This window comes from Pteropus medius, unplaced genomic scaffold, assembly GCF_902729225.1.
Source record: "Pteropus medius unplaced genomic scaffold, Ma_sr-lr_union100, whole genome shotgun sequence".
NCBI lineage: Eukaryota > Metazoa > Chordata > Mammalia > Chiroptera > Pteropodidae > Pteropus > Pteropus medius.
In genome coordinates this window covers 366,773-380,831 of record NW_024340697.1, presented here as the reverse complement: position 1 = coordinate 380,831, position 14,059 = coordinate 366,773, and the positions used below count along the sequence as shown (strand labels likewise).

The 14,059-nt window shown below is 41.0% G+C and overlaps 1 protein-coding gene across 4 annotated transcripts in view; it reads right to left on the bottom strand.

Annotated features, from left to right (window-relative positions):
- Positions 1-14,055, bottom strand: part of ASB11 (ankyrin repeat and SOCS box containing 11) — a 25,990-nt gene extending 11,935 nt beyond the window's left edge. For 2 of the 4 annotated variants that reach the window (XM_039873534.1, XM_039873543.1), the window contains exons 1-2: positions 13,741-14,055; positions 3,306-3,385 (exon numbers count right to left, since the gene is read on the bottom strand). In XM_039873534.1, coding sequence (XP_039729468.1) covers positions 3,306-3,385; positions 13,741-13,849 — 189 coding nt within the window. In that variant the 5' untranslated portion in view covers positions 13,850-14,055. Of the gene's footprint in view, positions 1-3,305; positions 3,386-10,487 lie in introns of all 4 variants that reach the window. The other 2 variants (XM_039873559.1, XM_039873551.1) reach the window with 2 other exon arrangements.
- Positions 14,056-14,059: the final 4 nt, after the last annotated feature.

Sequence of the window (14,059 nt, the reverse complement as noted above, 5' to 3'; positions counted from 1 at the left end):
ACAGCTGACCTTTGAACAATGCGGGGTTTAGGGACCCCGACGCCCCTGCACAGTCAAAAATCTGAGTGTAACTTTTAACTCCCCCAAAACTTTACTAATAGCCTACCGTTGACCGGAAGCCTCACCGATAACATAAAAAGTCAATTAACATATTTTGTATGTTCTATTATTATATACTGTATTCTTATAATACAATAAGCTGGAGAAAAGAAAATGTTATTAAGGAAATCATAAGAAAAAATACACTTAAAGTACTATAATCGGATTGGGAAGAAAAGGGTGAGCCCGAGGCTTTAAGCGTAGGAAACAAAGTAGGTAGCACTCCCAGGATCCACGTGCATTTGTAGCCACGCTGCTGCTGCCATGACTCCACTGCATGCAGAGGTCTCTGCAGCCACCAGGGTCTGGGGCCAGGGGCTTTTCCTAACCCCATCTCCTTACCCAGGTCCCAGTGGCTCGGCGCAGCCCTAGCGCACTCCCCCTCCCCATATAGCCGTGCTCCACCTTCCTCATCCTGGAATCCAGGTGACAGAGGATAGGGTCAGCCCAGCTGCTGACCAACTCTGACTTCGCGCCCTGATTTTAACAGCCTGGCCCTGACCATCTCCCACCATGATTCCTACTTTCTATCTGTGAAAGGAATTAGGTCCCCGGTTAATCCCTCGCAGCTGAGTTCTGTTTTTGATTCCCTGCCAAGCTACTGCCTGACCCCGAACCCCAAACCCCAACCTAAGTACCCACTATCTCCTGCCAGGCCTTTGTGGTGCTGCCGGTCACTTCCCACTACTGCCCGTCCCTTCATCGTAGAACCTCTGTGCGCCTCCTGAGTTCTGTCCATTTTCATGTCCTGAATATGACATCATTACTACAGAGCTGTGTTATATATTCAAGTTGGGTATCTAATATGATTAGAAAAATCTTTCCCTTTTTCTTTTCCCATACAGGATTCCTTTTCGAGAAAAGAAAAAGTGGCTAGTCCACAAGGTGGCAGCCATGTACTAGAAAAAAAAATCCTGATCAGCGCAAACTTTCAGAATCCCAGGAACTATAGAAATGCAATGCTGGACAGGCCTGAAGGAACATCTGAATCCCCTCCACTGTGTGTGAGAAAAAGAAGAAGCAGAAAGTTCCAATTATTCATAAGACTTGAGACACCCTCCCCGCCACCCCCAGCCAGCTATATGTGACAGCCAGCATGAAAACCAGGAGCTCTTGGTCTTCAGTTTACTGTTTTACTCAGTACACCATCTTAATGTGAAACAAAGTGAAAAATAAAATAGAATAACACATTTCGGCTAGTGTGTAAAGGCAAAAAAGAGGGGGTGTATTAAGGAAAAACTGAACTTCTCCACGAGGAAGGCTCCTCACACATGTAAGCATCCTAAAAAAAAACCAACGTGCTTACGAAGCAGAGTTAAAACTAAAGACATGCTCAACGCAACGTGGTATCCAGGACTGGAAGAGAAAATGGACACTAATAGGGAAACTGAAGTAATCCCCTTAGTCCGTACTTTAGTTAATGGCATCGTATCAGTGTTAATTTCTTAATTTTATTTTTCAATTACAGCTGACATTCAATGTTATTCTTTATTAGTTTCAAGCGCACAGCACAGTGGTGAGACATTTATATAATTTACAAAGCGATCCCCCAATAAGTCTAGTCCCCACCTGGCACCATACAGTTATTACAATACTATTGACTACATTCCTCATGCTGTTCTTCACATCCCCGAGACTATTATGTACTTCTTAATCCCTTAATTGCTTATTTTTGATTGAAGGACCGCAGTTATGTAAGATATTAACACTACGAGAAGTTGGGTGAAGGGTATGGATGGATCTGTACTATCTTTGCAATGCTTCTTTAAAGTCATTTCAAAATTAAGTTTATTAAAACTTCTAAGAAAAGTATTGAGGGAGGAGTTAGATGCAAGACTTTTCCGTGTGTACCCTTTTATATCATTACAATTTTTGAACTATGTGAATATATTACATATTAAAATAATCAAAGCAGATAAAATGTAAAATGCTTAAAATAAATAAGCAAGTGATAAAATCAAGTACAAAACCTATTTGATCATTACTGGCAGTACTGTTTTCTTTTTGCTTGTACTTTCTTGAGAACTAACACAACTCGCAAGGGGGGGTGGGGAAAGGCACACACACAAAAATAAAGAGCAGTGTGCTCAGCTGTTTAAATTCAAAATGGTAAGGAAGCCAGCTTCGTAGCTGGGATGTAGAAAAAAGGTATGACTCACCAACTCCGTACACACGCCGACTCTAAAACAAAGTAAATGGAGCATGCACACTTTCATTCATGTCACAAATATTTTCTAGGCCACTATTCATTATTCAAAGTGCTAGGGATCCAGTCATAAATAAAAATAAAGTAGCCTTGATAACTAAGACCTTAATAAGGCTTTCCAAAGAAGTAAGATTTACTCATCTGTCAACCTATTTGAATGTTTGCTCTTGAAATAGTATATCACTGGTGTAGGCAGCCCTTAAGACAGCTCCCAGTGAACTCTGAGTCCTAGTATTGGCCCCCTTGAGTGTGGGCTGGATTTACTGACACACACCCAATGAAGAGAATATGGCAGAAGTGATGAGCTGTCACTTTGAAGATTAGGCTATACTAAGACTTCCCTCCTTAGGCATTCTCTTATGCTCTCTCTCTGATGGATGCCAGCTGTCACCTTGTGATGCAGGTGCAGCCCTATAGAGACCCATCTGTCAAAGAGTTGAAGCTGACCAACAATCACATGAGTGAGGCTGAAAGCAGATCCTCCCCCAGTTGAGGTATGAGATGACTGCTGCCCTGGCTGATACTTCACAGCTTACGGGAGACTTGGAGCCAGACTCACCCAGCTAAGCCATTCCTTGGCCCCGGGGAAACTATAAGAATCTAAGTGTTTGTTGTTTTCGGCCAGTATGTTTTGAGGTAATTTGTTACACAGCGAGAGCTGACTAATGAAGCTTCGGGGCTGCTGTTACTAAGAAACACTGGGAGAGTATAAGGTGAGTTAGTGCGACAATAATTTGAGGGCATTCTCCATCACACTCGCAGGGAAACTATGAGGTAAAGGAAGCCCCAGAAGGGGAAGGATGAAACTGTGCAGACAATGAGCCAGTTTCCCGAGAAAGGAGAGGCAGGAGAAACAAATGGTGAGTTGCAAGAGAGTACATACACCTCGAATGGCCATGCTGGGACCCAGCGAGCAAGCCCTCTGCTACAGGCAAAGCTAATAAAGAATGATGCTTGATTATATCATAAGTACAAAGGATCACATCTTCAGTTTACTTACCTGTGCAATTAAAGTTTTAAGGGCCAATAAGCGCCCCTGGGCCGCAGCCTCATGAAGCGGGGATCGATCAGCCCAGCAGTCTGAAACACAAATCAAGTTGAAAGTCAAGGTCTGGAGTCTTCTTCCTGCAGCTCGGTCGTATGGCCCGCCCACTGTGCGAGGACATTTGGAGGAAGAGGAAGGAAGTTTGTACCAAGCATCCGGCTCTCTTGTCAAATACTTTCAGGCTTACAGGCCACTGAGTGTATAGTCCATTAGTTTGGTGGTGGATGCAAAGAGAAGGCACAGATCATCTCTGGCTTTTGGGGGCAGTTTTAATAAGCAATGGACGCAGTTCATATAAATATTGCCCAGTGTTTGAATCAATAGCTCTGAAGAAAGCAAAATAGAGGGCAAAGTTGGACAGTGAGCTTCCCCACTTGCATCTTTCCCCTGCCTCTCACCCTCGCCCCCACCCTAAAGACTCAACATCCTATGCAGCATGAAGGAGATTCGAGCGGGTCAGGGAAAGTGGTCGTGTTCTAAATTCCCTAGGTAATTGTCTTTTGTTCGGGTGATGAAATATATATATTATCATAATGCAGGAAGTCATTTTTCAGTTGATCTAATCCTCCAAAAGTTTATCTCTAAACAGCCTTGTTGGGGACAGTTGAGTGTGATTGCTAAACATGGGGCCAAGGGAGCCACACTGCCTGGGCTCAAGTCCTACCTTGACCACTTTCTCTGCCCAAACGGTCGAGTTGCTAAAATTATTTGAACCTCAATTTCCTGATCTGTAAAGTGAGGGAATAGTAATCTAGTATTTAGCAAGCGCTTCAGTCTCTAAGTAGGCTGATAAAAATGCATCCACGATGACAGGTGCTCGAGATAATTTCCTAATAAGTATACATGGTAAGGCAGCGCTCTAGGGAACAGACTCAGAGCTGCCTTGGGAACATATCTTTCCTGTGATTGCTTGTGGGCAAATAGGACTAACCAGCTGAAATGGGCACGTGAGAAGTAACGCTCTATTAAGGGTAATCAGCCCCTTTGGAGGAAAACCTACTCCGGTTTGCAAAATTTGTGCATTCTTCAAATTATAACTGAGCTCTTCCTACATCGACCAGCATGTAACACAATTTGGATTTAACACAAAGGGCCTGTCTTACCAACCTCCAGGTGGTCCTGATGGTGTTAAGAATCCAGGTTTCCCCAGACCTGCAACCTTCGCAAAAACAATCCCACCAAGGAGGGAATTATGTGGTCTTGAAATAGCTCGAGGCCTCAAGGAGAGAGTGAACTTTTCCAATCGATGAGAACATGGGCTATAAACATTTCAGTAAGCCTTCTTCTTACGCTGAAACTCATTTTTTTATCTTCTCTAGCGCTTTGGGTTTTGAAAAGGGGGGAAGCTAGAATGAACTCTACAGGCTTGGATCGAAATTGGAGCAAGCAGTATGAAATGTGATTATATATACACGCTGTGCACTCACACCTAAACCAGGGCTCCTTGGAGAAATGGCTGATTCCAGGGTGGGGCCAGGAAAAATATAAGGTGGGCCTCATATTCCTTGCCAGAGAGTAAGGAAGTGCTTAATGAGATGGGAAGCTGGCTCGAAGGGGCTTCCACTGGTCAAATATGGGACAATTTGAGCATCCAAACAAATAATGATAGGTTAAATAATAATTTAATTCCTATTAAATAAAATAGGAGCCTGTTAAGTCCTCACCGATATAAATGAATCTATTATATAAATTAAGAGAAGAGAAAGCTCTTTCTTAGAGTAGAACTCCAACTTAGAAATGTAGAATAATAGAATCTGCCTCAGATTATCTCCCCACAAAATATATGGTCATAAAGGGTACAGGGGTAATTTTACAGTGGAACGAAATTATAGATAACGCCTTACCCAGGGGATCAAAGTTAACATCAGAAGAGATGGAAACAAAATGGCAGAGTGCCACCTGATGGAATGCAATGAGCGACATCATGTACAATCAGTGGGAATGCGATGGAAAGAACACACCATCACTTCTGTGACAGTCCTGCTTAAAACGCGTAACCCACATCTAATCATGAGGACACTGCAAACCAACTCAAGCTAAGGGACATTCTACAAAATAATTGGCCTGTAACCAGTTCAGATGGACTGGGGAACTGTTCCAGACTGCAGGAGGCTGATGGGATACGACATCTAAAGAAACATGTGTACCTTGATTAGATCCTTTTGCCATCAAGGACATTATTATGACAGCTGGGGAAACATGATGGGGGTTTCTGAGCAAAGAGAAGTGGGAATTCTTATACCACTCTTATAACTTCTGTCATTTTGAAATTAGCTTCAAATTTTTTAAAAAAGTGTATTATTTATATGTATAAATAAAATCACTAGTGTTTTCATACTCCTGATGTGAATGTGTAATGCCCTTATAAGAACAAAAACAGATAAAAACTTTAAGATGAAAGTCCGCTGTGCTTGTATCTCCACTTGTTCCTGAGTCAGTTACAAGTTGATGAGTGGGGTATTTTTAAATCTCTTGGATATTTATTATTTGCATAAACTGAGAATAATGAGATAATGTCTGCATGTACTTAGTCAGCTTTGGTTTTTTTCTAATGCCTCTCCATCTCATTCAGGGTGAAGTGTGCATCAGACATGGTGATCCCCTGCTTAATTGCTCTTGGAAATGGACGCAGGCACTGGGATCTTAAGGGCAGTGTTCACCTACGGATGGCAGCTCAGCATCCCGACCAGTGTCAGAAGCAAACCCACAGCCATGGCTTTGTTATTCTTTTGTTCTAACAATAGCCAGACAACCCAAGTCACCTGAAGGTACTATAACTATTTGACTCAAAAATAAAAACAAGACGGAAGTGGTAAACTTGCTATTATTAATTTAGAATATCAACATGAAATGGCTTTACTATTTCTAAAACTTTTCTCCAAGTAGATCCCCTTTCCTTCTGAGAAGCAGGAACCTTCACCACATCTTCATCCTATTTCTAGTACCTTGCTATTGCTCATCTGTCCCATGAGACCTGCTCCATACACACAACCTGGAGAGATCTCACAAACCTAACAAAGAGTGAAGGGAGCCAGGCACAAAAGAGCGTGTGCTGTGTGATTCCTTTCTATAAAGTTCAAAAAAGGGCCAAACTCACCTTGGGTATTAGGAGTCCAACGTACCCCAAGGAGGGGCAGGGGCTAAGAGAGGGCCTGGTGGGGGCCATGCTGGTAATATGCAGTTTCTTGGCCTTGGGACCTGGCAGCTGCTTGTGTCCACTTTGTGAGAATTCATCCAGCTGTTCGCTTAGGGTTTGTGCACTTGTCTGTATTTACACCAGACTTCAATACGGTCCACTTTAAAGCTGTCATCTCCGCTCCCAGGGCAGAGTACGGCCCTCTGTGCCACCTGCGTGCTGGAGATGGAAGTGTGACGTGTTCTCACACACGTCCCCACTTCCCTCTTCTAGGTGCAAGTTCCTCTGGTGCCTTGGGAGTGGGGAGAAGCAAGGACAGGGAAGATGTCTCCCCAGTTAACTGGGAGAAGAGGCCGGTCCTGCTCACTCGGCCTCAGCAGCTGGTCTCACTTGTGGCCAGCGGGTTTGCCCTTCACACCAGGGTCACTCCCCGGCCCTTTTCCTGTGCACTGGCATTTGACCACCTCTCCTCATGTCTCCCGTCAATGCAGCATCCTTTGATGCCCCCTGCTCCCACCCCATGCTTCTGAGGTCACGGGAAGCCTGTGGAGCCATCTTCCGTTCCACCAAGAAAGCGGGGGATGGTGGGTTGGCCTGCGCTCCTCGCCACGCCACTGCTTTCCAAATCTCTTTTCTATTTGAGTAGTCCAGGAGGCATTTCGGCAAGATGCCTAAGCAGACTTCCAATTTGAGAGTGATATACCAGGCTCCTCTCCTTCCAGGCGCCCCTTATCTAAACTTGCATTTCTCTCGCAGCCCCCATCCCTTGGCTTTCAAGAGAAGGGGGAAGGGAAGAGCCTACCTTCAGGAATCAGAGTACCCCTAAATGCACAAAAGTACGACAACCCCCTTGCCGCATATGAAGACATCTCACTTCTAGTAAGTGGAAGAAATAGGACAGAAATCCAAGGTTTGAGACCGGAACACAGCCTGTTCTGGTTTTAAGAGCTACTGGTATTTAAATTCTGCCTGTTCTCGTGGCAGATTTACTGGTCTGGAGAGCTTTGCTCCATCCACCTTCTGTCTATAGATAATGTAAAATAAATCTCTCACGCCGCCGTAAATGCAGAAACTGGAAAGAAACCGCTCTCGAGGAAGTCACCTTTCTAGTCACAATTGTTTTCTAGCACTTGCTCCGAAAGACCTCGAAGACTTTTCACATAAAACCTTTTTCCAGAAAACCCTGCCAAGGTGGGTTCTCGTGTTTTCCTTCTCTTATTCCCAATGCGAACTCTCTCACCCTTATTCTTGTTTTGCAAATTGGAGCTAATGGTGAGAAATAAGCGATAAAAGTTATTTGGCAGCTAGGGAGTTTTTCCATTCCTTTCAGGAAATAAGCAATCAACCTCTCCAAATAAATGAATGCTTAAGTAGGAATCAGTCACTCTCTTCTAAGGCAGTCTATTTTTAGTTATTTGGCAGACTGCCTGTGTCACAGGGCTGCAAGCACGTTATAAAGATAGTTTACAAATATGTTTACTTGTTCCTGACGAGGTGTATGGAAAATGTTCAAGTACTTTTTCATTCTCGCCTTTGACTTCTTCTCAGAGTATGATTTATATCTCTACTTCTCACTCTCTGCACAACAATTTCATGACAACTTCGAAAGTCATAGATTTCAATAACAAAATTGGTTCGGATGGAATTCAGTTGTCTGAGTTTCAAGTGTTCAAGATAAGAAAACGATTGTAATTTAAAAAATTTTTTTGGAATGTTTACCCTTCCTAATTCCAATAAGTATTTAAGATTACTGATTTATTATTTTTAAAAAGCCGACTAACGGCTTATAATCTCTAGTGCACATGGAACAATCTTTATTCTCTTTAGTTAAGTTCCAAAATCGTATGAAGCAATATCTTCTCCTGCAACATTTATCAAAGAAAAGAAAATTCTAAAGGAATTTCCATTTTGAACCAAAATATAGATAGGCAAGGACCTAGCAGAATTCATGATATTTTAAGTAACAAAGGTAACTGTAAAAAAACATATTATAACAAATTTCCTGATATCTCTAAAATATTATAATAAAATTGAGTTAAAATGAATACTCTCTAGAACACTCAGCCCCGGTCAGGAGATAAACCACAGTCAAGGAATGGTGAGTCCTTCGGATTCAGAACAAAAAGGACAACTGATTTTAAGTGTAACAGAATAGAATCAATCTTTTAGACTTAGCTTAAAAGAGTACCCCCTTCCCTACCCTTTTTGGGGGAGCTTCCAATAGTTCCACAATCTCCTATCTGCCATTATAACATTCCCCACGTTCTGAAAAACCAAGCTTTTCCCTAAGGTTGATGCAAACTCCTTTGACAAGCAAAACATGGCCAGGACTCAGGTTAAGCAATTTACTATTTTTATTTTGTATTTTCACTTAATGTGAATACTTATATGTTCACTATTGAAAAGCAAAACGTTTGATTATGGGAGGCAGCTCTAGGCCCTGCTGGGAGTGCTGTGAAATACACAGTATACACTCTGTGTAATCTTCCTAGTATGCCCTAAAACTCCTGAATCCTGAAACACATCTGGTCCAAGGACTGTGAAAACAGATCATCAACCTATATCTATAGTTTTATCAAGTTTGAAGACTAAACCACTGTACTAAATCCAGGTTCGATTCTGGCCAAATTAGCTAAGGTTGAAAAATCATCCACTGTTATCTCTCAGGAGAAAGATAGTACCTGCAGAAAAATCTATGGGCCGAAGGGAGGATCCAGTGATCCGTCTGGTGCTCTAAATGTAATGCCAAGGGCCAATGACACCGTTTCAAACTTAAAAACATACATGTGTATTAATGACAAACTACACACAAAGCAGCCTGAAAAAAATCAACAAGCCAACAATAGCTTAACTCAATTCTGATTAGTTATCTACAAATGGAATAATTTAAACCACAAAGACATAGTGAATGATGTATTCCAGAAAGATTTTACAGTAAAAACAAACAAACAAACAAACAAAAAACTAATGAGGGATAAGATCGTAGGTGCTGCTTCCAAAAGAAAAAGTGCCAGGACCTAGGACAGGCTGAGCTCTGCCCTGGCCGAGTTTTTTACTGCCCTCCCCTTGTTCTTCTGACAGTGCTGATGATAGTTTATAGGAATATAATATGCTATTGGAATCAAGAAATTTAACCTTGGGCTGAGATTTGTTTAAGCCAGGTAAGCTAACTTACTGATTAAACGTCACATATTTTCCCAGCAAACATTTGTCTGACCAATGAACGGCAAAGGTGATTTCTGGTTTGAGTTGAACACTTGCACAAAATTGTGTTCTTGATTTTTAACGCGTCTAGCTTTAAGTGTATAGTATCTGACTGCTAACAGTGTCAAAAGAAAACACGCTGTTAGAATTACGTAAAAACCACTGTTTCTAGCACGTTACTTCATGCATTATCACAGAAAGCCTTATTTACCGAATCTGGATATACTCATGTGTGTATGTATACACACACACCCATCCATACACACATATGCACATTTATAGGAAGGAAATTAAACTGAGAAATTGACATGCACCGTCCTCCCTGCTGCCTCTTGTCAATGATAATCAAAAAATACATTTTTTGCTTTATAACACTATACAAATGAAATGGACATTATCCTAGGAGCTTGAACAAATAAAGATATTTGAGCTAAAGGATGAATGAGCTCTATTTAAAATATCTCTATTATGGCTTTAATCAGACTTAAACCATGCTTACATGGGTTTTGACTATTATAAAACCTTTTTAAGAGTGTACATAATCAAGGTCCACGAAGACAAAAATAGTGCACACGAGCAACAGAAAACATTTTTAACACTCTTGCCAATATTGACTTCGTTGGACTTTACCTAATACAAACCATGAGGATGATGTATCCATGCGAACATCAAAACTGGGTTACTGAGATATTTAAAAAGTCCCTGCCCATATATACAAGTTAAATTAGAAAACAGCTTTTCAGATCATGCTTAACTTGAAACTAGAGTGCCATTTTTAGCCAGTCTAAGCAACATACCTCCCTGAAATGTGTGACAAATGTAGTCCCCAAAGGAAACCTCTTTCCACACTCCGGGCCTTCTGACACTTCCTGAAACTTCGAGGTTCTTCTCATTTTCCCCAGTTAATTGAAGCATTCTGCTGCTTCGTTTTTGGAGGTCTTATTTCCTTGGATAAGACTGCTATTATCTAGTGTCTTCAAAGTCGTCTAGTGTATTCGAATCACACAGCATGAGTCTATTTTGAAAGAGAATCCTGGATGCAAATTGAAATGGATACTAGATAATGATGTAACCCTAGAACCCCTACGAGTGCTAAAAACACACAGGGGAAATTCTGAACTCTGTTTATGAATAAATACTACTCTATTAAGTGATAATCCCAGCACTGACAAGAATATCTGATTCGATTACTTTTGTAGCCTCTCACTACAATTAAGGGAAATCGTTTCTTGAAAGAAATGGATACTAAATTCTACGAAGCCAAGACTTTAAAATGTTTGACCTGGATGTTGGCATTTCCTATTATAATGACCTTTGTTTGCAGAGCTTTGCCCAGTGCCATGTATAAATGGGTTTAGTGTAGGGTTCTTCCTGACAGTGACAAGTGGCTAATCGATTCAAATTGCAAATGACAGCACAAAAATAAATATAGCACGTCACATAGGCTGCTTTAAATCAAATTTATGGGTCATTCTATTTTCCAAGGATACTCTCAATCTTGTTAGGAAGCACTGTTAAAGTTTGATTAAAAATATAAGACCATAACCCTGCGTAAGTAATTTTTTTGGTTAGTAGAAACGAGATTTCTCAAAATACTCTTAGAAAGCCACTACTTTATCTACTTCTTAAATAACTGCTAAGAGAACTATTGCAAAAAGCTGAAAATCCTTCACAAGTTGGCGCAGTCGCCATTTGCTACTTTAAATAATTTTTTAAAACTACCCAAAGCCAAAGTATAAATGAAACTGCCCTTCTAGAAATAGAATTCATGGGAATTACCCAGGAGGATTTTTAAAAAGTATTGGGAACAAATTCATGTATTTTTACCTGAAATCCCACTATAGATTTCTTCTGCTATCCTAGCCGCTTCTTTTCTATTTCCTTTGACGATATAGAAATGGGTTAGGAGAGCCAAAAAAACTTTAATTAAAAGCTTGAAGAAAAAAAAAGTAGCAAACATTGTGATAAAAATGTTTTTAAAGCCATAGAAAACAGGGCCATCCTCCATTTTGGCTTACACTCTGTATGGGTTCTCAGGGCTGCAAAATTTCAGTTATAATTGGTATCATATGACATCTATTTTAAACCTTCTAGCCCTCAGTGCTCCTGTTACAGAGAACTCAGCTTGTAGGTTCTAAGCTAACTGATTTGGCGACTGCGCGTGCTGACATTCACAGCAAGGTTAAATAAACGAAACGTCCTTCGAACCAGAAACACCTGATAATTCTAGACCTACATTTCTCAGCGCTATCTAACAGATGGGATTCATATCCAAACCTTTTTTATTCCTCAATTCTAGTTTTTGCTACATCATGTTGGAAGGCAGGATTGGCAAGATAAAACAAACTTCTCAGTTTCCATGAGGACAAGGCAAGTGATTTGAAGTTCATAAAGGGAAGTACAAACACATCCTATATGCGCTTGCTGGGAAGTACCAGCCCCTGGAACTTTTCAACTCCTCTTCCTTCTGAAGTTTATGGGAGATAAAGCCCAAACCTCAAATATGACTCTAAGGCAGCATTTAATAAAATGCCCATCTTGGATGCCTTTTCAAGTGGAAATGTCAGACTGGAAGCATTAGAGCACTTACTATAATTATTTCATCCATGACTACGTCCCCCCAGAAAAGTTACTGATCGTTTGCATCCCACTTCAAGTGTCGGTAACGGTGGTACCACTTTCTGGAAAATGTGGGCTATCCTTGATCATGGAAGAGTCACAATGAAATGGATAAAGAAGATGCCCTAGGTTGTGGGTGAAGTACCCAAACGTTCTATTAATTTATACCTTCCCTAGTTGCTTAGTTGTAACCCTAACTGTTTGACAAGCTGGCTAATGCAAGTGAAAATGATTTATTTTTAATTTTCTTCACCAAGGAAAATTAGGTTAGAAAAATCTAGGTCTCCTCTTTCATTTTAAAATTCTAAGAGCAGACTAAATAAATCTTATTTAATAAATGCTTTATGCAAAACCATGGGAGTTCCTCCTAGGACTCAGAATGACTGCCTACAGAACTGTTCCCCTAGACTCTGCTAAAAGGCTGATGCATGAGGATACAGCCTTGAGTCACAATACGCAGCACATTTCAGTGTCAAAGAACCATAAATATCTTACGTTGTTTCGATTCTCGAGAACAGATACTAACACATAGGGCTGACTTTACCAAGCTTAGATTACCCAGCTGAGTGCCCGTGTATGAAAATACACGAAAGAACACAAGTATTTTAGCTCTTTTCATGTCTCTTTCTTCAACTGTAGTCTAAGATGATCATTCACTCACGTCAGCCCAGTGATGTATACTGTACCATATAACATTATTCAATCTTGTTTTGGCCTTGACTTTCATGTAAAACATGGCCGTACTTTGTTTTACATACCAGAAAAGTTGGCTACGATTAGCTTAACGTTTTTAAGCTTCGAATGGACGTCTCTACTACTTCTGAAAGACAATCTTATATCCAAGATGGGTATACAAAACTACCAAAGTAAGGAGTTAATTCATGGTATCTTTTACAAGAGATGAAATCATCTACAGCACCAGGGTCTCTCAGGCTCAGCACAGTTGACATTTTGGGCCAGGTCATTCTTCGTGGTAGGGGGTTGTCCGAAAGCATCGTAGGACATCTAGCAGCATCCCTGACCTCTATGCGCGCCATGCCAGTGTTCCACTCCCATCCAGTTGTACCAACCAGAAATGTCTCCACACAATGCCACGTGTCCCCATGAGGACAAAATTGCTGCCCCTTTCACACACGCCCTACATCCAGTTGACTACTGAGCCACAGCCAAACATAAACGATTAAGGATAAAGAAAAGTCAACTCCTCAGAGTATGGTGGAATAGAAACCAAATTCTGTATAGAGCTTTAGTTTCCAGAATTCATATTTTAAAAAAAACAGCCGCAGGATGATAGAACAGCATCTAGCAGTCTCTTTGGGGAATACAGAGAAGGATAGAGAGGCCTGTAAAAATACCTGACAAAAGTAAACACAGATCCATGACACTCTGACTGCCAAAATTAAGCTTCATATAAGATAAATCGGAACATACCACCGTAGGTGACCGCTTTCCACTGCTTCCAACAAAAGGGGTGGGAGAGGCATGGCTTCTGTAAATAAAAATTCAAATTGCTCTTAAAGCGGCTCACAAGACAAAGCATAATCCCGTAGTTCACATACACAACAGTTAACAGACATATTCGCTTATCTCATGCAGTCATTCTAGCACAGTGCAAAACAAGGACTTGTTTGGATTGAGAAACAAACGCACAATTGAACTTGCTATTCTATGAGTAAAAGAGAGAATGTCTTCTAGAAAGAGGACAGAGGAATTCATCACCAGGATATTTCCTGTTTTACTAAGAGACCAC